Here is a 24,293-nt window from a genome sequence, read left to right as displayed (position 1 = left end):
AGTATGGCTCAGGGGGAAGGGGCCTGGGCTAACATCTGGCTGCAAGTTCTAACTTTGTGAGGTACCAGTGGGGACCTTGGGTGGGTCACTCAACCCCTTGGGAACATCTGGATACCTCTGAAATGAACCCTTTGAATCAAATGATCTCTAAGACCCCCTCCCAGCCCTCACATCACCTGTTCTCAGGCCCCTCCCACCTCTGACATTCTTTGTTCTAAGGCCCATCCTAGCTGATATTCTATGTTCTAAGGTCCCTCCAGCTCTGACATCACCTGTTCTAAGGTTCCTCCTAATTCTAACTATAAATCTCTGCCCCCTACCCAACCCTTACCCATCACCTGTTTTTCCTCATTTCCCTCCCTAGTCTCCAAAGGCCTTCCTCCCCACCCACCCCCAAGATTAGGGTCTTTACTCAAGGTATCCTTTCAAGAACAAACAAGACTAAGAAGGCACATGGCCACTAGGTTCCCTCGATTAATGGATTTTACCGCTTCCTATCTGCCTAATCTGTGTAACTCTCCTCCATAGACTCCCATAGCTTAGCCCCATTGGGTCCTTCTAGTGTGCTGGAGGGTACCTTTGTTTTCTACTGACATCCCAAGGGAACACTCTAGCTGTTTTCCACCCATTCCCCAGTCTTTCTGTTCACCTTGGCCTGTTCCCTGTCCTATTTGTCCCAGAATTGCACACCATTTCTATTTAGAAAGTAAGTAAAATGTTGACTGACTAAGGAGATTTCTGGGCTCTTCTGATCTTGTTATTGGGATGACTCACTGACCCTGGTTACATTTCCACATGTAGTGATTGCAGTCAGTGTCAATGTCATGTCTGTTGTCCATTTCTACTCACTTGTCTACATAGGTTGAGTAAGTTGTTCCAGTTGTACATTCTATTTTTTCTTATTGTTATTCCTTCTTCTCATTTCTTACCAATTCTTATTTTATGTCTGAGAAGTCAATGGTCTGACCATGATTCAGGGACAACTCCCACCTCAAAAACCAACCTTTTCTTGAATGTGAGGGTAGAGTCCATTCTGTTGGTTCTAACCACACCCCACACCTGCCAGGTGTAGTTTTCTGAGAGCTGTCATGAGAGGGAGGCATGAGGCTCCTGGGTAATCTGTAAGTCTTTGACTTCTCTCTCCTCATCAAGTAATACTGCAGTAAATGATTTTCATGGTGGTGCAGTGGATAGAGCTTGGAATCAAAAAGATTCATCTTCCTTAGTTCAAATGGGGCCTCAGACACATACCAGCTGCGTGACGCTGGGCAAGTCACTTAACCCTGTCTGCCTCAGTTTCCTCATTTGTAAAATGAGTTGGACAAGGAAATGGCAAACCACTCTAGTATCTCTGCCAAGAAAACCCCCAGTAAGGTCACAAAGAGTTAGATACAACTGAAAATAACTCAACAACATTTTCAAGGTGGTCTTTTTGCAAATATCAGTATTGCTAAGTGTAATGACCAAATGTCCTGGGAAATGATGATTCTTGTTGCCTCTGGACATAGGATAAAAGTCAATCCTGTTAATCCCACTTTTTGTTTCTCCAAGGAGGATCTGGGAGCTATCCTTCCATCTAGCTGCAATTTCTATCCTTTCTTTCTTTTGCCTTTACTTACAGGAAGAACCTCAAAATGGGTACCATTCAGCTGTCCTAGCAATGGACCCACTCATTGTCACTGGACAAGGATTTAAGGGGACAGGACCACCAGTGAAATTCAGGTTTTTGATTCTCTGCCACCATGTCTGCAGGAGCAGAGGGGGCTGCAAAGGCCCAAGGGTGATCTTGTATTTTTATTTGTTTCACAGGTCACTATGGCTAAAAAAAAAGAAAAATTCGTGGGCTGGCCCTCAGAAAACAGACTTGGTCTGTTAACCTGAGCTCTATGCAAAGCTTTTCCAACATGGTATAACCCTCTAGAACTTCATGTTCCGATGGCAAGAGTCTTCACGAATCCAGAACACATCCATTTAATGATGAGGGATCAGAGGAGGACTTTGTTGGGGAGGAATCATAAGAATCTCTCTCAGTTCTTTATGTTTTACAGTAGAAAGGGCACATGTTGCACCCATTTGGCAGATGAGGAAACTGAGACTAGGCGAAAGGAAGGGACTTGCCCAAGGTCACATAGCTAATCAACAAAATATCTGGGACTTGTGTTCTTTATCTCTACAGCAGCCTGGACCAAGTCAGGGAAGGTGTCTCAGTAGACAGATGGGGCTGGAGAATGGATGACAGCATTGGGTAGGAGCTTAGTTAGGGAAGATGACTTCAAAGGCTCCTGCAAGCTCTGAGACTATGGTTTTGGGAAGGTCCCTCCTCTTTTCTGGGCCTCAGTTTTCTCCTCTGTAAAATGGGGTATTTGGACCAGATGGTCTCTGAGAGCCTCCAGATTTGGGGATCCTGTGATCCCATGAAAATGAATTACAGGGCTAGACTCAGATTCAAGAGTCCTGGGTTCCAATCCTACTTCAGAAACTTACTAGCTAGAGAACCATGTGAAAGTCACTTGCCCTCTCTGACCATCAGTATCCTCTTCTGTAAAATGGTGGTAATCAAAGGAGATAATCCCAGTAATATCTGCCAAGTAATACTGATCCTTTTAACAACGCTGTGAGATAGGGGCTATTATAGGTGAAAAAGGCTGAGGGGACCTGAAAGCCAAGTCTCTGCTCCAAGTCCAGGCCTACTAGGATCAGATGCAGGTAAAGCAAACTGGTCTCAATGGGTGGTTTCCTGGAGAGAAAGTCATCAAGTCCTGGGTTCAAATCCTGCTATATATGCACAACCTCTCAGGATTCTAGGCACCTTCCCAAGTTGCAGAGGAGGTGCTGAGCTGCATTGGCGGAGGGAGTTTCTTCACCTGGGAGCTCTCCATCCCTGTGAAATCACAGGTCCAAACTCCTTCTCTCCCCCATCTCTCTTAGACTGCACAGTTCATTCTCTTGGATGGAAAAGCTTTGTATTCTAATAAAGAAATCATGGAGCAGGGGCGGCATGATGGTTCAGGGAAAGGCACACTAGCTTTGGAGTCCAAGGGCCTAGGTTTGAATCTCAGCTCTGCTAGGTCCCTGTGTGAGTCTGGGCGAATTCTCTGTCTGAAGAGAACATGGCCTAGAATCTTTCACAAGCCCACTCCTGCCTTTGGGGTCCCTCGGTAATCACCTTCAGAAAGAGTGTTCCACCCCTCACTACCTGTGTTCCCCTCTATGGGCCTCAGTTTCCCCATCTGTAAAATGAGGGGAGTTGGGCTAGATCATCCCTTTCAGCACTGCCTCTACTATGAATAAAACACTGGTTCCAGGCATTGCCACAACTAGGTCTGAACCACAAAGACTTTGTCCCAGGGGTCACATTTAGAGGGTGATCAAGGTTTCTTCAGAAGAAGCAGCATCTCCTTAACAAGAGGAATTAGGCAGCTCCCTCTCCCTCCTGCCCTGTGGGGGTGGGGGAGGCTGCACAAAATGTTCTGGTTTTAGGTGATTTCCACAAATAATAAAGACTCAGGTACTTGACCTGTTCCTAGGAGAGGCAGCCTGGTACAGTGAATGAGCATCTGGAGACAGAGGAGGATCTGGATTCGAATCCCACCTGTGTGTTCTCAGGCAAATCCTTTTCCTCTCCTGGGCCTCAGTTTCCTTCTCTGTCTATGATGAGGATGGAGCAGCTCTGAGAGATGACCTGGTGACTCTAGGGCCCCTGTCCTTCCCCTGGGGCTTCCCTCAAGGGTTGGTAACAGCTAGCTCAGGGAACTACTACTGAGGGCAGTCAAGGCTACGGGCTCCCCCTTCAGAGCTTTCATTGAGGCTACCTGGTGTTTGAGGACTGGGCTGGTGGGTGTGCCAGGGTCTAGGAGAGGCCTTTGTCAAAGCTAGAATAGGGAGTGGGTAAGAGAAGATGGTGGGGAAGAGAAGGAAAAGGAGGGGAGAAAATGAAGGAGGAAATGGAAGGAAGGAGGGAAGGGGAAGACATGAGAAGGGAGAAGGGAAGAAGGAGGAGGAGACAAGAGAAGGGAAGGAAGGAAGGAAGGAAGGAAGGAAGGAAGGAAGGAAGGAAGGAAGGAAGGAAGGAAGGAAGGGAGGGAGGGAGGAAGAAACAAGAACCAGGGAAAGGAAAGGGAGGGAAGCAGTGGGGAAAGGAGAAGCTTGGAACCAAAGAACAGACCTGGATTCTCTAAACCATTGACCCCAGTGGAGATCTCTAGGGTGGCTTGATTTGATGAAAAGATTTTTTAAAAAATAAAAATGGATCAGTACGGTGTAGACTGAATACTCTGAAGTGGAAATAAACCATTAAAAAATGAATAGAGGAATTATAGCCCTTTCACTGACTGTCTACACCCAGGCCATCCTCACTCTGTTGGAAGGGAAACATCCAAGGGATCCGAGGTCTGCCCAGGAAATGGGACAGCCCTGGCCTCTGTGCCCACCTCATGGACAAGCCTGTCCATCTCCACAAGCATTAACCTCATAGACTTCCTACCTCATAGGGAAAAGCCAGCATTGGGCAAAATATAAAGTGATCTAGAGACAAATTGCAGTGCCATGGCAGGGGAAGGGAACAAGCATTTATTAAGTGCCTACTATGTACCAGTCACTGTGCTAAGGGCATTAGGAATTTAGGAAAGGGACCTTGGAGGCTTTCAAGTTTAAACTTCCTCTTTTACATAGAGGGAAACTAAGGTACAGAGGTGTTAAGTGACTTGCCCAGAGCTACACAGCTAATATTAAGTGTGTGAGATGGGATTTGAACCTAGGTCTTCTTCAATCCGAATCCAATGTTCTAGTGTTGTGCCAGGATACCTCTAACTAGTATCATTCCCCAAGGTTTCAGTGGCCTGGTTGACAGTCCCCTCTATCTCAACCAGAATGCCCTCCACTCTTCTCTCAGCCTATCCAGATCCTCCCCATATTTCAAGGCCACCTCTTCCAGGAAGCCTTCCTTGACTACACCAACCCGCTATGATCTACCTCCCTCTTGTCTGGGCTCCCAGGGGTCTTCCTGTTCATATAGCTGACTATATGTCATGTTCCTTCGCTATTTGTGGTCTCCTACACATGTCCAGCTCCTTAAGACTGTGAGCCTTTTAGGCACAGGGGCATTTTCTTAGACTTTGGTGCCCATCATCTGACCTGGTCTGGAGCTCTGCATGGAGAAGGGCTTCAACACTCAGACATACATATATACATATATATGTACATATACACATATGCACACATATACATTCATTCATTCATGGACTGAGTGATTCTGAGTGAGTCTGGGGTCTCTTTTGGCTTCCAATCTAAGACCCCATATTCTGGGGTCATTCCCCACTCTCTCAGCTAAGAACCTTGAGAACTTCCTGTTTGAAGAAGAAATGGAGAGCATTCACATGAGCTGCCTCTTCTCCCCTCATCCCCTATCAGATGCCTTCGCCCCTCTCCTCTCTGTCCCCCCGGACTCACATGATGAAGTGGCCTGACTCCTCACCAAGGCCAGCCACTCTACTCGGTCCAGAGATGCCCTTCCGTCCAGCCTCCTTGAACAGATTGGCCCCTCTGTCATTCCCACTCCTTTACTTATTTTCAATCTCTCCCTGTCTCCTGGCTCCTTCCCTCCTGCCTACAAACACACCCATGTCTCCCTCATCCTAAAAAAACCCTCACTTGGTCCTTCCATCCTCAATAACTACTGTCCTAGATCTCTTCTGTTCTTGGTAGCTAAAGCCTTTGAAAAGGCTGTCTACACTAGGTGTCTCCACTTTTTCTCTTCTCATTCTCTTCTTAATCCCTTATAGTCATCAGTCCACCAACACTACTCTCTCCAAAGTGACCAATGATCCCTTAGCTGCCCAATCCTCATTTGGCCTCAGTGGCCTCAATCCTCATTCTCCTTGACCTCGAAGCCTTGGACACTCATCACCTTCTCCTCCTGGACATTGTCTTCTCTCAGGTTTTCAGGACACCCCTCTCTCTTGATTCTCCTCCTCCTCAGTCTCCTGCTGGATCCTCTTCCAAATCTTGCCCTCTACTCATGGATGCCCCTCAGGGCTTTGTCCTGGGTCCTCTCCTCTTCTTCCTTTATATGAAATAACTTGGCAATGTCATTGGCTTCCAGGGATTTAATGGCCACCTCTATGCTGATGATTCTCAAACCCACCCATCCTGCCCCAATCTCTCCGATGACCTCCAGTCTCACATTTCCAACTGCCTTTCAAACATCTTGAACAGGATATATACCTTACACTCATTATGTCCAATATGGAACTCATTATCTTTTCCCCAAAATCTTCCCCCACTCCAAACTCCCCTACAACTGTTGTATGCCTGTGAAACATGGACAGTCTACCAGCGCCATGCCAGGAAATTGAATCGTTTCCATTTGAACTGCCTTAGGAAGATCCTGAGGATCACCTGGCAGGATAAGGTACCAGACACTGAGGTCCTTGCTTGAACTAAACTGCCAAGCATTCAAACTATGCTTCAGAAAGCGCAATTCCAATGGGCTGGCCACATTGTTCGAATGCAAAATGTACATTTGTGAAAAAGACTATTTTATGGAGAACTTGCATGGGGCAGGCGATCACATGGTACTCAGAAGAAGCGATACAAGGACACTCTCAAAGTCTCTCTCAAGAACTTTGGATTTGATTGTACACCATGGGAGACACTGGCACAGGACACTGGCATGGCTTGCCCACATCAGGAAAAGTGCTGTGCTCTATGAGCAAAGCAGAACTGAGACAGCATAAAGTAAACGTAGGATGTGCAAATTTGGAGTAACCACCCCAAATGTTCATGCAAACTATCTGTGCCCAACATGCAGTAGAGCACTCCAAGCTCACATTGGTCTGATCAGCCACAGTTGGACACACTGAAACTTGATTTTATCATGGTGATGTCATTTCGGCCCTCTTTGAGAATGAAAGACAAAAACCACAACTGTCGAGGGCACCACCATCCTCCCAGTCCCTCAGGTTGCCAACCTAGGAGTCAGCCTGGACTTCTCCCTAAAATGGGGCCAATGCCCATCCACTTCACCTTTGCAACATTGCTTGAATACACCCCCTTTCCTGGTATAGACCCTCATCCCTTCATGCCTGGAATACTACAAGAGTCTGCTGGGGGGTCTGTTGGCCTTGGGTCTCTCTCCACTTCAGTCCATCCTCCATTTAGCCACCAAAATGATTTTCCTAAAATTCAGGTCTGACCATGTTGCCCCCTACTCCACAAACTCCAATGACTCCCTATGGCATTCAAAACACCTCATAACCCAGTCCCCTCCCAATTTCCAGTCTTTTCACACCTCACTCCTGACACATACTCTTAGATCCAGTGACACCAGCTCTGACCACCCACCTTGCCAGCTTCCTTAAGTCCCACCTCTAACCCCAGTGTCTACAGGAAGTCTTCCCCAGCCCTCTTAACTATAGTTCTCTCTTCATATTTTTCCTCTTTTCTGTACACGTTTGTTTGCATATCACCACCCCCCTTAGATGACCAGCTTTCTGAGGGCAGGGGCTGTCTTGTTCCCTTTTGTACTCCCAGCCCTGAGCACAGTGCCTGGCACATAGTAGGCACTTCATAACTGTTGACTGACTGATTGATCTAGGCTCCCTTCTCAGATCTAATATTCTAGCTGCTGAGGACCTTTGACCTTCTCTGTTCTAAGCCTCCTTCCAACTCTAGAATTTGAGGAGAGATGGCACCAAGAATGCGCACACACATACACACACACACACACACACACACACACACACACACACACACACACACACGGGAGTGTGCCCAGAGCTGGAAGGGGATCCTGTTACGTGCTAAGACCAAACTCAACACAGAAGAAGAATAAGCCTAGAACTGTGGCATTTGTCCAACGTCTCATTTGTTACTGAGTAGAGGGAAACTAAAATGTGACCTTGGGAGCTAAACAAGCTGGGGAGAGGAGCACATTCTTAAATGCCTTGAAAGTACCACAGTCTAGAATATCAGAGCTGAGAAGGGCTTTAGAACAGGAGATGTCAGGGCTGGGAGGGGCCTTAGAACAGGGGATGTCAGGGCTGGGAGGGGCCTTAGAACAGGGGATGTCAGAGATTAAGTGGTACCTTAGTCCAGGTGCATTCTTAACCTGAGGTTTACGGACTTGCATGTGTTTTTAAAAATATTCGTATAATTCGATTGCATATTTCAATATAGCTGATTTCCTCCATAATCCTATGTATTTATTTTATGTACTTAATAACATGATTCTGAGAAGGGGTCCTTAGACTTCCCAGGGCAGTCCAAGGGGTCCAGAACACAAAAAAGGTTAAAAACAACATTGTGTTTCTATAATGCTTTAAGGTTTGCAAAACACTTGATATATATTAGCTCATTTCATCCTCACCATAACCCTGGGAGGTCGGTGCTGGTATTATTATCCCCATTTTACAGTTGTGGAAACTGAAGCAGGCAGAGGTTAAGTGAATTGTCCAGGGTCACACAGCTGAGGCCAGATTTGAACTTGGCTCATCCTGAATCAAGGCCCAGCACTCACTGATGGAGAATTCTTAGCCTAATTCAAACGCTTTGATTTTTGTAGACAAAAAACTGGAAGTACATAGAGGTGAATGACTTAAAATTATATAGGGAGGGATAGTCAGGGACCAGAAAAGTTCTTTCTGAAGCAGAAAAACCGCACTTGTCTTTCTTTGACACTTTGGGCAAGGCATTGCCTCTGCACGGGGGTAGGGGAGCTAGCTGCACTTAGGGTCAGATGTGTTCCAAGGGTTACCCTAGCTGCCAAGAAGGGGAAGGGGCAGATGGGTCAGAGGGGAGGTTTGGGAGCCACCCTATCAGTGGCTCAGACCCAAAGGAATTACACCCACTCACATGCACACACACCCATGCTCATACACACAAATACTTGCACATACTTCCCTTCACATGTTCACACACATGCATGCGCATGCATGCACACACACACACACACACTCATCTCCTAAACATTTAAGCTTATGGAAGGCCCAGTCCCTGTCCCATACGCAGTGTTATTCCAGCTGCCCCTTCAGAGGGAGACGCTGCCTTCTATTTCTCATCGGAGCCCCCCCAGGCCTCCTGACCAAAGCTCAGAGATGTCTTAGAGAAAAGCTTACAGACCTCTGGGTCAAGTGATCACCGACTGCCTGGCATCAGAGCAGTGGCGAAGGCCTTCTAACCCAGGGCTCAAAAGCTGCAGGAACCTTTGGAGGAAAATGACACACAGAGAGGGAAGAAGCACTAGACTCAGGATTTGAACAAAGTTGTCAGAGTCCAAACCCAGGATTCATTAGCCTAGCACCTAGAATGTCATTTCTAGAAGGTGCTTAGAATGCAGAGAATCAGAGCTTAGAACAGTTTAGTGTCAGAGCCTTAGAACAGGGAATGGCAGAGCTAGGAGGGGTGCTAGAACAGGGGATGTCAGAGCTGGGAGGGGCCTTAGAACAGGCAATGGCAGAGCTAGGAGGGGTGCTAGAACAGGGGATGTCAGAGCTGGGAGGGGCCTTAGAGATTATTCAATCCAACTCTTTAATTTAACAGATGAAGACGCTAAGTCCAAGGTAGAGAAATAGGCTTGCCCAGAGTTACACAGTGGGTGGATGGCAAATCCCCTGTCCCCAATCCAATGCTAGTTTCCCTAAACTGAGCTTCTGGGTCCTAGGAGTGGGCAGGGCCCCAAAACCCTTACACTGCCTCTAGGAACCAGAGCTTTGCCAGGAACCAAGTGCCAAAGGTTCACTAATCTAGGGAAGATGGTCTTTACTCAGGGAAGCTGAGGTCAGCCAGGAACTCAAGATTGAAGGGCTCTTCATCCTCCCTCCCCCTGAGCTCTGAAAGGCCTCTCCTGGCCCTGGGCTGGAGGTGGTGGCTGCTGCCTCATCTGGGAAGGCCCTGGACCGATAAGCATCCCCTGATTGCTCCTGAGAGGCCACTGCTGGCAGGGCCAGCTGCTGCCCATCCACTCCCTGCAGGGCAATAGAAAAGTAACGGCCAAGCCCTGAACAGCCCAGCTGGGGGAGGGTCTGCTGGGGCCCAGGCTGGGGGTGCAGGGTCTACAGAGCCAGAGGCGGGGACCTGTCATTGAAAAACAGTCTGAAAGACTTCGATGGAGCTGGAGCTCCCCAGCTAGACCTCAGGAGCTATGTGGCTGGGAGCCAGAAGGCCAGAATGCTTCTCCAGGGCTTGTATCCAAAGGCAAAGGGGATCAGTGACTTTTCTCCCCCTTTGCCTAATAATGCCTGAAAGCCTGCTCCCTGTACCAACCATTATCCAGCTTTTGGGAGAAGCTGCTTGGTGAAGAAAGCACTGGACATGGGGTCATGAAGACCTGATTTCAAATCCTGCTTCAGATCCACAAGCTGACCCTAGCCAAGTCACTCTCATTCTCTAAGCCTCTGTTTCCTCATCTGTAAAATGGGATGGGGAATTAGGCTCAATGACCAGCCCTAAAGCTATGATCAGCACTTGGCACAGTGTCTATATACAGCAGGTACTTCATAAGTGCTTATTGAGTAACTGATCAACTCTAAATCTGTGATCAGTATTTAACACAGTGCTTAGCACAATTTATTATGTTTGACTGATGGAAGTGACCAGCTCTGAATCTATGACCAACATTTAGCACAATGGGAAGTACACAGTAGGTGCTTAATAAGTGTTTATTGACTGACCAGTTCTAAATCTATGATCAGCATTTAACACAGTAGGGACTCAATAAATGTTTGACTGAGGGACTCAGTGACTAGCTCTCACTCTATGACCATTTAGCCCAGTGGCTAGCATGCAGTAGGTGCTTAATAAGTGCTGACTGACCAATTCCCATGACCTCTCAGATCCTTTTGAACCATAATTACTAGTTCTCTAACTTCAGGCCTTGGGAGAGACCCCGGAGACAAGAGCAATGTCCAGATGCTGATTTTAGGGCCCTCTAGTTTTCTGGGAGAATTTTCCCTACCTTGAGCCCCATCAGCATCCACCTGGAGTGGTGGGCTCAGAATCACCAGACCCAGGCTCATTCTCTGTCACCCTGCTGGTCATGACACCCAAGGCAAGCCAACACATCACTGCCATGTGAGACTTCATTTCCTCATCTGCGAAATGGGCATCATAAAACATCTATGGAACTCTCCAGGACTCCACCAGGTCTGCAATCACATCAACATGGACATTCACTCCAATGGGCAGATAGCAGTCCCTAACCCATGCTGCCCTCCATTCCAGAGCTCGTCCTGCTGGGGGGGTGCTTCCTCATTTTCCCTCCCTTGTGTGTACCTCATATTACTGTATTGATCTCTATGGATACTTGTCAACTCCCCCAGTGCAACATAAGCCCCTTGAGAGTAGGTACAGCTTCATCCTTTGTATTTGACCTCCAATGCACCTAGTAGGCACCTAATGAATACATGCTGATTACATGACACTAAGGCTCATCAATGATTCTCCCACTCTCTTTCTGCTTAACCACTCTTAGGGGGCCCCTCAATTTCAACTCTTCAGAGACTGGAATGAGCCAAGGGGACAGAGATGGGAACCTGACTGTCTCTACCAGTGCAGCCCTTGTAGTCTCAGAGAGATTTCCTTAGAGCACGCAGAGGCCAAGTGACTTGTCCAGGGTCACATGGTCAGGATGTGTCAGAAGCCAAACTGGAACTCAGGACTTGCTGGCTCCAGAGCCAGATTTCTAACCATCAGGCAATGCTGCCTCTCTGTAAGGGCCATGGCTTTATAATACATTGGTGTAGATTATTCTGAGTCCCACAAAAACCTGGGAGGTGAATGCTTTGGGTGTTTTTATATTCACTTGAACAGTGATAAGACCTGCTGGTGACCCACATAGTTAAGGAACCTCAGAGGTGGGATTTGAACTCGAGTAAATCTAGTACCTCCAGTACTTCAAGGGCCATGCAGAGTGCTCTATAATCAGAAACATCTCACATAATGATGACCACCTTTCTACAGTCTCCAAGGCATGCTGGGTTCTTCAGAACAGAAACCAGAGGCAGCTGGAGCACCCAGTCCTGGTATCAGGAGGTTCTGAGTTCAAATCCAGTCTCAGACACTTTCTATCTGTGTGGCCCTGGGAAAGTCTCTTAACCCATCTCTGCCTCAGTTTCCCCAACTGTAAAATGGCAACCATAACAGCACCTTACCTCCAAGGGCTGTTGTGAGGATCAAATGAGAAGTACTTAGCACAGTATCTGGCACATAGTAGGTATTTAATTTAAAAAACCCTTCCCTTCTAATAAGTGCTTTAAACCCAAGACTGTCTCAGTTTTCCCAATTGACAGTCATAGCAGCACCTACCTCCAAGGGCTGTTGTAATGTTGTAAAGTATTCAGCATAGTGCCCTGCACACAGTAGGCCCTATGAGATAGGTTCTAGAGGCATTATTAGCCCCATTTTACAGATGAGGAAACTGAGGCTCAGAGAAGTGGTCACATGGATACTAAGGACCAGAGGCTGGATCTGGACCTATGTCTTTCTGACTCTGAGGCCAATGCCTGACCCTCTACTCTAGGCTGGATACTACTCAGGGTGGGTACTCCTTCCTCTAATACAGAGTCCAAAGTATGCATCAGAAAGGCCCTTAGGTCTGGGATCCGAGCTTCGGGCCTCAAATTGAGGCTCTGCCCCTTAACCAACTCTGTGTCTTTGGTTGAGTCAGTGAAACTCTGTGGGCCTCTGAGAGACCCTATAAACCCCTTCCAGTCTGTGGGCCTCAGTTTCTTATCCAGAGGAAGGGGAGGATCTGGAGAAGCCCAGAAGTGCCTCCTAGCCTTCTTCACTGGGGTTCTATGGCCAACCCTCTGGGGATGAATCGAGAACCCATGGTCACCTTAAGTGCAATCAACAGGCATACTTCTGTCCCCTGGTGGACAGGGCCAGGAGCCCCTAGGCAGGCAGCCAAGCTGGGCGTGAACTCTGCCTCCTGGGCCTCCTGGATCCCTCTCCCAGACCTTCTGCTCCCTCCCCAAGGCCTCAGACAAACCGTGGCTCTCCATTCCAATCATTCACAATGGCTTCCTATGGAAGTAACTGGCTGGGTGACCTCCCACTCTCTCTGAGCCTCAGTTTCCCTGTAGCTAAATGGAATAATTATGCACTTCAGGTGCTGGCTTTGAGAAACTGTTTGTAAACTTTAGGACATCTAGGTGACCCAGAGGATACTGGATCTGGAGTCAAGAAGGTCACCTCAGATGCTCACTAGCTGTGTAACTGAGTTAACCTCTGCCTGCCTCAGTTTCTTCATCTGTAAAATGGGGATGATAATAGCCCCTCCCTCCTGGGGTTGTGAGGATATAGTGAGACCATATTTGTAAAGTGCTTTTCAAAGCCTTAAGATGTTAGATAAGTATTAGCTATTATTACTGAGACCGATTCACAGACATAGGCTAGTAATATTAGCTAGTAATAGCAAACATTTCTAAGGGGCTTTAAAAGGTTTGCAAAGTACTTTACATAAATTAACTCACATGATTCTCACAACAGCTCTGGAAGGGAGTATTATCACCCTCATTTTACAGATGAGGAAACTAAGTTAAACGATTTGACCAAGGACACAGAGCTAACTGGTACCCATCTACGTTAGAGGGAGAAAGTTTCCTCACTGGGAGTTCCCTCACAAATTCAGTTGAAAACAATTGTAATGTTGTTAGTGAACTATTCACATGTTGAACTACATTCAGGTTGGACTAAGTCCCATGTCACGGAGTCATGAGGATCAAGCTGCTGGCTAAATGTTGGTGGGAGGTCCCCATGGCCTCCAAGGCCTTTTCCAACTTCGAGAGTCTGACCGTTTAAAGCACCTACTATGCACCTACAGAGTAAGGCACTGATTCAGCCTTAAAGAGCTCGCAGTCTAGGACATTCCCTTCTATAAAACTAGAGACACTCAAGGAATAATCATGCTCATAAAGGGCTTGGAGATTCTCCCAGCTTAGGAAAGCTATCAGTCCTGTGGCTGTTCAGTATGGTGGCTCCAAACCCCCTGCTCATTGGGGCAGGGGAGGGGGGCTCAGATACCTCTGAGAAAGGGGAGACATACAGAGACAGAGACAAAGACACAGAGAAGAAAAGAGAGAGATGGGGGAGGAAAAAGGGAGAGAGAGACAGACAGACAGAAAGAGAGACAGAGACAGAGAAAGAGAGACAGAGATAGAGAGACAGAGACAAAGAGACAGAAAGAAAAGAGAGAGAGATGGGGAGGAAGAAGGGAGGGAGAGAGAGAGAGAGACAGAGACAGAAAGACAGAGAGACAGAGACAAAAAGATAGAAAGAAAAAAGAGAGATGGAGGAGGAAGAAAGGAGAGAGACAGACAGAGAAAGACAGAAAGAGACAGAGACAGAGAGACAAAGGGGAAGGGGTCTTACTTTTGCCTGGAGTTCTATCCTCAGTGATCTAAGCAGGGGCAGATGGCCAGTTTTCAGCGTCCAGGCCCAAAGTGAACACTGAGTCACTGCTAACTTACTGTGTGATATTGAGCGCATCCTTTCCCTGGATCTCTGGCCTCAGTGCCTTCCCCATTGAGAGGCTGAGTTGAAGCTCCCAGTTCATGTAGCTCTGACAGTCTGAGACCCCTTCCTCCCTTCCCCATTAGGCTGTGCATTCCCTGAGGGCAGGGGCTGTTCTGGACTTTCTGGGCTTCCCCAGCACCTGGCACTTTGTAGGTGCTTCGGTTGCTCTGACTTCTCTCACCTAGCATTCCTCATCTCCACCTCCTTCCACCCTACTGATTCTCTTCCGTGATTTGTCCTAATCCATTATTCCTCTGGCCCAAAGCCCACACGAGGCAGAAATGCTTTTGGCTCTTGACCAGAGAGAGTTGGGCTGGGAGTCGGCAGGCCTCCTCCAGCCCTTGCTCCAGCTCTGCTGCCACTAATTGGCAACCCCAGGTGCCCCGCCCCCTCCTGGGGCAGGACCCTCGGGGGCAGATAGCAGGACAGCAAAGGAAGCTGATTCGAGCTGACAGGTCCATTCATCTGCCAGTGCTTGGTGCTCCTAGGACTGCTGCAGTCCCCAGTGACCTGCCTGGAATCCCCGGGGCTTTCTCAGGGCTGAGGGGAAGGAAGAGGATCCAGGTCAGGTGAGGCCCACTCCAGCCACAGGGTCTGGGGCGTGGGCTGCAGCTCCCACCGAGCAGGGCCAGGCACCACCAGGATGACTTAGGGCAGTCATTCCCTCAGTCCTGGCCTCAGTGTACCCATCTGTAAAGAGGGAATACATCAGCCAGGGTCCAGAGAGAGGAAGACCTCCAAACTGGGCCTCGGCTCTCTCATCCATAATCTGTGAGGATGTTGTTGGGTGGGCTGTGGGAGTGGTTTACTGAAAAGCCTTGGAGATCATCTATCTCCCTCAGGGGTGTTGGGCAGTCTGGAGAACTCTAGGAACCCTTCCCAGAATCATGCACTTAATTACATAAACTGAAGTATTTGGGATTACAATGAAGGCTGATTATTCTGAAAGGTGGTTATCAATTTTTTTTAAACAAATTTATAGACCCCAGGTTAAGAACCCCGGATTCACAAGACCTTCTCATTTGCTCTGGAGTCAGAAGGCATGGATTCAAATCCTCCCTCTGCCTAGGGTTCTTCTTCTGTCCAATGGGAATGTCAGACAAGCTGACCCAAGGGCCCTTCCAGCTCCGGGGATCTCAGGAGTCCAGAGTGGATAGGAGACTTGTCTAAGATCACACAGGTAGAGCAAGGGGAAGTCCTTAGGAATTCCTGGTCACTGTCTCCAAATCTAGGGTCTTTCCATTATACCAAGGCATTTTTGTTCAGTTTCTGGAGGGGGATGGGCTTGGCCTAGAGGACCCTGGGCTCATAATCTCTGATTCAATACCTGGACAACCTTTAGGGTTGTCCTCTCCCAGGCCCGAAGTTGGATGTTTCCATTAAGTGAGTGTATCCCAGGCCCTTCCAAGTCTCCATGGTTAGTCTATGGGGTGGAGTCCATCCCCATGTCCCTAATGTACAAACATCTTTGTACACACACACACACTCTCTCTCTCTCTCTCTCTCTCTCCCTCCCTCTCTCTCTCTTCACTAACTTCCCTTTGGCCAAAGCTTTAGGGAGGTGGAGAGAAGATGGTGGGGAGGGAGCTGTGTGGGGGAGGGGAGAAGTCTGATCTCTTATCCAATACCCCAACCCAACCCAACCCCCACTGCCCACTCAGCGGATGAGAGGGAAATGCCTCCTATTTCCGTGGAGCCTCCCTTTCTTCTCAACAGAGGAGTAATGAGAATACCATCATGCCTATTTCACAAGACAAAATGTAGAGTCATGGGATGATACTAACGATAATTTAACAGCTAGCATTCACATGGTTCTGGAAGGTTTCCAAAGCTCTTTATACATAGGATCTCATTTGATCCTTTCAAGGGAGGTGCTGTGATTATCCCCATTTTCCAGGTGAGGAAACTGAGGTTGAAGGAGGTTGTGATTTGTCCAAGGGTTTCACAGGCAGTGAGTACTGGAGGCACGATTTGAACTCAATACCCAATGGGAAAAGGTCTCAGCCACCACCTAGCCCTGCCCCCTCTTGTTTGTTTGTTTAAACAGATGAAACTCATAGAAGTACTAAAGAACTAAGCCAGGATTTGAACCCAGGGCCCTCTGGTCACTCCTCTCACCCAGCCGAAGGCTGAAGATCAAGGAGATGCCCAGTCACACACTTGGAGGAACCTTTGCGCCTCGACTCCGGAGGTTCCTGCTAACCCCACCAAGACTTCCCAGGGGTGCCTGCCCCCTATACCCCAATTACAACAGAGTTTTCTTTGCTGCCCCCAGACCCTGGGGAGGGAAGGATGCCCCAGAGCAGCCCCCAGTCAAGGGAAGTTTTCTACAATACGTCATGGTCTGCCCTGATTGCCCGAAGTCTGGAGGACGCTCTGTAACCCACCAGCGGAGACTCTGGCGGGCTGGAACACAGGAGCCTGAAAAGCCAGTTTGGGGAGGAACAGGCTGCCTTTAGGAGGCTGAATGCCGCAGCCTGCCACTCCTCCCGAGGTCCCAGCCGCACCTCCCGGGCTAGCCACCGTAAACAAATCACCTTGGGGAGAGGGGATGACAGGATTCCTGAACCCGAGGTTTTCCGACGTAATTTCCAAGAAAAACAAAATAGTCCCTCACCTGTATTCCTGCGAAGGGTGAAGACTGTGCCCTGAATTTCTAAGGATTCCTGACATTGTGGTTGTGATGTCACTTTCTATCATCTCCTTAGGGGGAAAAAGACAAAAATTTGGTTAGAGAGGTGAGTGAGATGGTCAACAACTCAGCTGTTCAAGAGAATGGATCTGGAAGAGGCAGCGCATTTAGGATGTGTGGGGGAAAGGGAGCAGGAAGAGACAGAGGAGAAAGGGTAGATGGAGATGAGTGGGAAAGAAGGGAAAGAGGAGGAGAGGTGAAAGTGGAAAGAATAAACAGGAAATAATGAATGAAGGAAATTAGAGAGAAGGAAAATGGAAGGGAAAGAGAGGAGAAAAAGATGAAAAGAGGAGAAGAGAGGGAATGAGGAAAGGAAAGAAAAAAGAAAAGGAAAGAGAGAAGAGGAAAATGGGTGAGGAGAGGACAGAAAAGGAGAAGGTGAAAAATAAGGGAGATAGAAGAGGGAGAAACAGACGAGAGGCAAGAGAGGAAGAGGACAAAATAAAGGGGAGACAGGAGAAAAGGTAGGAGAGGAAAGACAGGGAGCAGAGACGGGGAGAGAAAGTAGAGACAAAAGGAGAGAGAAGAGAAGGAGGAAAGAGGGAGGAACAGGGAGAGAAAGAGGAGAAAAGAAAGAAAAGAGAGAGAGATGAGAAGAGGAAGAGAGAGAGGGAGGAAAGAGGGAAAGGGAGGGGGAGAGAGCGCAGAGACAAGAGCAGAGAGGAGAGAAAGGCGAAAGAGGAACAGTGAGAGAAAAAGAGGAAAGAGAGGGGAAGAGAGAAGGAGATGGAGAGAGGGAAGGGGAGAGAGGAAAAGGAAGAGAGAGAAGACAGGGAAGAGGGAGAGGGGGAAGGAGAGCTGAGCAGAGAGAAGAGGGAGACAGACAGGCAGAAAAGAGAGACAGAAAAGTGAGAGAAAAAGAGGGAAGAGAGAGGGAGGGAGGGAGGAGAGGCACACAGAGGGAGGATTGGGGGCTCCCGGACGCCCGCCACCCACCAGTTCCAGGGCCTCACTCCACTTTTTAGAAGTCAAGTCACAAAGCGTTTATTAAGGCCCTCTCTAGCCCCGGCACGGTGCTAAGCGCTGGGGACACACCGAAAGCGGGGAAGCAGGTTGTAAGCGAAGCAGCCGGAGAAGGGGAGCCCCGCTTTCCCTGGCCCATCCCGTCCGCACCTCTGCGCCCCTCGCCCCCCACCTGCGACCCCCGGCACACGCGGCTAGCACGTAGAGTGTCCCAGCACCCGGAGGGAGCCGCTTCGGTCCGCTCGGGAGGGCAGGCTAGAGGCACGGGGCCGTTGCCATCCCGACAAATGCAAACACTGCCAGTCCTACCCCGCTGCGGAGGAGCGGCGCTCGGGGGCGGGGAGCACGTTCGGGCAGCAGCAGACACCCCCCGCAAACGCAGCGCCCCTAGAAAACGCAAATGCAAAGGAAACCCCAACCCCGCGCTTGGGGAGCGGCCGCGCGGTTCCAGGGACTCCCCGGGGAGCCGCGGACCAGACGGGCACGCAGAGAGGGGCAGCGCCCTCCTCCGAGCCTCGCAGCGTCCCGGGGCCGTGCCCACCCGGGCTGGCCAAGCAGGAAAGGAGCCCGCTCCCGCACCTGCCCCGCGGGCGCGATGCGGGTAGAGGCGCTGCTAGAGGCTGTACCTGATGGCCAGCTGGGCGGCGGCGGCGGCGGCGGCGGCACCTCGGTGGCCTCCGGGGCAAGCCCTGGGCTCTCCCCGCCCGCTCCCCGCCCGCTCCCCGCGCGCTCGCTCTCGCAGACCCGGCTTTGCACGATCGGCCTCCCAACCGTTTTCAAATTTCCCTCTCAGGAGCTGTCCAGCCCGGGAGCATGCGCAGTGGGCAGGAGGGGGTGTGTGTGCTGGGCAGGGTCAGCTCCGGGGCAGGGTCAAGGGGATCGCCGCATTTCCCAGCGGTCTCCCCCCCCCCCCCGCGTCTCCCCCCCGCGAGAGCCCGCTAGCAGCTTCTTGCGGGAGGGGGGAGACCAGCCCCGCCCCCGCTCCCCCTCCCCCTCCCCAAGCGGGCTGGAGCCAGGGAAGGATGGGGAGGGGGGAGGGCAAGAGGACCCGCTGGGGACTTTCAGGGGGTGCAGGAAGCCGGGGGGTGGGGGGGCTGCAATAGTCAGAGGCAGAAAGTTGCCAAGATTCCCGGGGCGCCCCAACTTTCCTCGCCCCAGAAGGAGGAGGGGAGACGATCGCCAAGCTCCTGTCCAGTTTTAAATCTAGACTCAATTCTTATCGCCCCAAGGGGTGGGGTTGCGCGGCCCCAGGTGCACCACCTGCGCCTGCCCCTTTAAGAGAGCTGAGCCCGGCTGGTCCCGGCGCCAGCTCGAGGCTGGAGGGTCCGGGGGGAGGGGGGAGCGCTCCAGCTGGACGCCTCCACCTGCTCCCGGGGGGGGGGGGGGAGGACGTCAGGGCAGGAGCTACCACGGCCGCCTCTACCCACCCACCCCACCCCCGGCCTGCGAGACCCGGGTGAGCCCGTCCGGCGCGCGGCCACCGCGGATCGCGGAGAGCGTGCGGGCTGCGAGGGCCGGCTAGCTGTGGGCCGGGGCTCCGAGCCGTTGGTCGGAGGAAGCCCACGCCCCCTGCCTCGCGGCGGTATGGCTCCTGCTCCTCCGCGCCGCTCGGCCCGCGCCTCGCCCGCTCCTCCTCCGCGGGAAAGGTGGAGCGCGGCGGGCCCGGGGGGAGGGGAGAGCCTGGGAGGAGGTCAGAGGTCGCCAGCGGACCCGGGGGGAGGGGCCGCGCCCACGTGTGCTCCGATGCCCCGCGACCGGGGGTCACAGGTCACCAGCGAACCTTCCATGAGGGCAAAGGAGGGGTCACCGGGCTATCCCGGCGCCCGTGTGGCCCTGATGACCCCCTTAACAGGCCGTGCTTGTGTCCCCGGAGCCGGGGGCGGGGGCTACTGACCCCCCCAGGGTCACACCGCTGGGAGTCCGCCACGACCCCGAATTCCCCCCGGGGGCGCAGCCCCGGGGATGCAAAGAAGGCAGACCCGGGTACCTGCCCCGAGGAGCTGACCGGCCTGCGGACGAGGTAGAGGCAGGATCCGAACCCAGCACCCAGGGGGCTGCCTGTTCCGTCTTTGGGTTGTTAAACGAGGTCCCCGCAGTGTCATCCCCCTTGTCCAGATAAGAAAGTAAAGTGAGGCAGGGAGAGGTGGGGGGCGGGATCTACTTAGGGTTACACATCGGGGACTTATTACCCCTTTTTTACAGATGAGGAAACTGAGGCAGGGACGGCTGAAGCGGCCTGTAGCCGTTATCAAAGGCAGGATTTGGATCCTGGGCTTCCTAAGTCCAGCGCTTTGATTCGCTACTTTTATGCATCTTAATACCTAATAATAATAGCAAATGTTGCTTTTAAGTTTGCAAAGTTCCATGCTACTATGTATCCCTTTTGATTCTCAGAACAACCCAGCGAGGTAGATACATTGCTTGGTCACACATAGGATTTAGAGCAGGAAGGGATCCTGGTCAGCATCTAGTAAAGTATAGGAGCAAGAGATCTTGAGGGCATCGGGGTGGAGACTTGAAGGTGGTAGGTCACCAGCAAACCTGAGACTAGGGGAGCGTTGGAAACAGGTACATATGTCTGGGGTAAGCTTCTTTCCAGCAGGGATCATTTCGGTCTTTGTACTTGTATCCCCATTGCCTGGTCCATAGTAGTGGCTAGATAGATGCATTAAATCAATTTATCAAATCATATTGACTAAATCAAATTTATTAAATCATAGTATTGAGAGCAGAAAGGGAGCATCTAGTTCATATTCACACCAGTCAGGTATGGAGTCGAGCCTGTGGGAGGAGTGGGAAAGACTAGTCACCAAGGAGCCTAGATTGAGGGGTTTGGCAGAATCCAGTCTATACATTCCTGTAACAAGATACAGAACAGGAAGGAACCTTGGTATCTAAGTTCCTTCCTTTCCTTGTCTGTTAAATGGGGATAGCAATAGCACTTTCCTCCTAGGATTGTTGTGAGCCTTAAGTCAAATAATCCATGTAAAATATAGTTACATATATGTATATATAAAACTATATATGTGTACCTACATGCATACATTTTATTTACATGTAATATGATAATTATATTGCTATATAATAATATATTGTTATTATTGTTTATTGCAAACTACTCGTATTTTAGAGAGCCCCTAAATAAGGGCAGGAACTGAGGGGAGAGTGGATTTGAAGGTCAGAGGTCAGCAGAACCCAAGGGAGGAAGTGGAATGGTTGAATGGCAGAGGGCAGTTGGTCAGGTTTTAGGAGAATGACTAATTCAGCCCCACCCCTACTCCTCTACTCATTTTTGAGTGGTCTTTGGAAGAGAGCTAGTAGTGGAGCAGAGAGCCAGAAAAGCCAGGTGGGTGTGGATGCAGGCATAGAACATTCCTGTATCATGGTATTTAGACCAGGAAGCAAGAGTAAGATCTAGCCCAGTTCTGGGCACGTGAAGGCTCTTAATAAATGCTCACTGACTAGTACAACCCAGTGAAGAGAAGGGAAATCTGCAGGTCAGAAGGCAGCAGCAAAGCTGGGCTGGGGAGACAGTCAGCTCCATAGCTCTGGTATCCCACTGAAGTTCTGTCCTTCCCAGGATGCAGCCCCTCTCCCTCTCTGCTGCTTAGAAGCCTTAGCTTCTTTCAGGATTCAGCTCGAGCCTCCTTCTCAGTGCTTAATCCCTCCTCAAATAATCGTCCAGTTTATCCTCGTATATGCGGCTTCTTCCTCCTAGAAGCAGCATCCTGGATCAGAAGAATGTAAGCCAGAAAGACCGTGATTCAGGTTCAGATAGTGATACACACTGGCGGGGGACTGGGCTAGAACTGAACCCCTCCGTGCCCTTGGCAGCTCTCCAAGCCTGGGCTGGAGTAGGGCTGTGGATTCTTAACCCTTACATAGATTTCAAGGGTCAGTTGAACTTGGGATGGGAAAAGAGTTACATCTTTATTTTCTCTAATCTTTTTTTTGCAATCCTCTGTATTTTATGCACTTAAAAACATGATTCTGAGAAGGGGCCCCTCCATAGCCTTCACCAGAGTGTCTGAGGGGTCCATGCCACCAACAAGGAGAAGAACCTTTGCTTTAAGATTGTTAACGGTGGATCTGAATTGGTAGAAAATGTTTCTTCCCCCCGGGAGCTCCCCTTGCTAATGAAATTGTAGCTGTCCTTGTCCTGTACTCCACCCTCTAGCAACATGGAAGCTCCTTGATTTTGCCTTTATGTCTCCACACTTAATATGGTGCCCTGCACCTGCTGGGCATTAAATAAATGCTTTCCATATGGATTGTCTGACTTGGAACAAATGATTGAGGCTCTCTGGGCCTATTTGTCTGCAAAATGAGCAAATCAGATTTGATAAACTCTGGTTCTGATCCTACAAGCTTAAGACCTAAGTGGAGCTGAAAAGGACCTTACAGAAAACCTAGTCCAATGCCCCTCCTCTCCCTTCAATTTAGGGAAGAGATAGGAAAGGAAGGAGATAAGCATTTCTGAAGTGCCTGCTCTGTACATGGCACTGTGCATTTACAAATGAGAAGAAGAAACTTTCAAGGTAAGACAGTAGGAAGTGGCTTTAGGACTGTATCCTGGGTCCCTTCCAGTGAATCCAGTGACTTTTTTCTGCTATATTACATCAGTTGGCACTGATTCTGTTGCCTTCCCTGTCCTCCCTCTCTGTCGTAGAGTAGAAAGCTCCATATTTGGAATCAAAAGCCTGGCATTGGAATCAAACTCTGTACTTACTACCTAAATGTTAGTCTGGGTGTGCCCACCCAGTCCATGGCCATATCCTCATCAGTAGAAAGTGTTGGGTTAAATTAGCTGTATGGTACATAGAGCTTCTAGCTGTCCATCTCTGATTCTGCCATGCCAGAACCCTCATAGGATCACAGAAAGTTAAGAGCTAGAAAGGAAATTGGAGATCATCTAATTTAATCAGATATTACAGATGGAAAGAAAAGGCCAGAGAAGTAAAATAATGAAGTAGCCCATAACCCAAATTCTCTAGCTTGGAAGCTGCTGTTTTTGTTCATGGCTTCTGTTCATCTGCCACCCTCCCTTGGATAATGCCGGGGAGAAGGAGATTTTGGGAAACATGTGTGATTGTAATCCTACCATGTCTTGAATTTAACCAAAACTCCAGCCACAAAGGCCAGGTCCGTCTCATGTTCTGATGGTGTTTCACTGACCACTGAGAAAGGAGCAGTTTTACCTTGTAGAGTGAGGACTGTGAACGGTAGCTCATCCTAACTGATGGCCTGGAAGCTTTTCCCATCATCTGTTTAACCAGGAGAATGACCCCGGGCTCCCAGGATAGGCACAGTTTCATTTTTCATTCATCAGAGTGGCGGCAAGGAGGAGAAACCGTGCGGCTGGGATCTTTGGCTGAGCTCCAGTTCACTGAATTTCCTTCTCAGAGAACCTGCAATCCCTGACTCTGTTCCTCTTCCAGAAATAAAGAAACCACCTTGCACTTCCCCAAAGAAGAGTGTTAAATTAAGGTTGCCGAAGGCAGGATTTCCATTTCCTCTTTTCACATATCTCAGCTTCATGCATACATACAGTCCATTCTTCTGCCTGCCATTAAAAACATCGTTGAAGTTGAGCAGGCAGCAGGCACTTTTTATATGAAGTAAATAGTGAAAAACAAGCTCTTTGTATATAAGGCAGAGGCTAAAGAATTCATAACTATGCAAATCGGTTTGGTTTACTTCTGTTAATTCTCAAACTGCTTGAAAATGAACTTGAATTACCTAATTTTACAACTACATTTTGAAAATGTTTCATTGATGGATTGATTCTGTATCTTCAAACTGATTTGCTGAAGAAAAAAAAAAAACAACACAAAATCCAGAAGGTAAAGAGTCCAATTTATAAATTCTCTTGTGTTTCAGAAAACATAGGTAAATGAAAGAAACATTTTTGTTTAGTTTGAAGTTAGTATATACACATGGCCTTTCTGTAATAAGTTGAAGTGTTTTTAAAAGTTATTTTTCTTAGCCTGTGAATATTTAAGTGACTTAGTCTAGATATTTGGACCCTACCTTTCCTCCATAATTTCTTTTTTTGCTCTTAAATTTTATTGATTCCTTTGCTTTTCAATCTCAGTTGTTTCTGGGCGGAAAAGTCCAAAAACTGCCC

General features: G+C 49.3%; 1 protein-coding gene and 1 long non-coding RNA gene across 3 annotated transcripts in view; one reads left to right on the top strand and one right to left on the bottom strand.

The window, feature by feature from the left end:
• FOXN4 (forkhead box N4) overlaps positions 1–19,032 on the bottom strand; it is a 31,231-nt gene extending 12,199 nt beyond the window's left edge. The window contains exons 1-2 of one of the 2 annotated variants that reach the window (XM_072600178.1): positions 18,793–19,032; positions 17,129–17,214 (exon numbers count right to left, since the gene is read on the bottom strand). In XM_072600178.1, coding sequence (XP_072456279.1) covers positions 17,129–17,211 — 83 coding nt within the window. In that variant the 5' untranslated portion in view covers positions 17,212–17,214; positions 18,793–19,032. Of the gene's footprint in view, positions 1–17,128; positions 17,215–18,338; positions 18,441–18,792 lie in introns of those variants that run through there. The other variant, XM_072600177.1, reaches the window with a different exon arrangement.
• An 888-nt stretch (positions 19,033–19,920) lies between these two features.
• LOC140499142 (uncharacterized) overlaps positions 19,921–24,293 on the top strand; it is a 30,305-nt gene continuing 25,932 nt past the window's right edge. The window contains exon 1 of the long non-coding RNA XR_011965289.1: positions 19,921–20,186. This is a non-coding gene — a long non-coding RNA (uncharacterized lncRNA). The remainder of the gene's footprint in view (positions 20,187–24,293) is intronic.

The sequence above is a fragment of the Notamacropus eugenii genome, chromosome 4, assembly GCF_028372415.1.
Source record: "Notamacropus eugenii isolate mMacEug1 chromosome 4, mMacEug1.pri_v2, whole genome shotgun sequence".
Classification (NCBI taxonomy): Eukaryota; Metazoa; Chordata; class Mammalia; order Diprotodontia; family Macropodidae; genus Notamacropus; species Notamacropus eugenii.
Note: the sequence above shows the minus strand (reverse complement) of the source record. Positions and strands in the feature narration are given on the sequence as shown.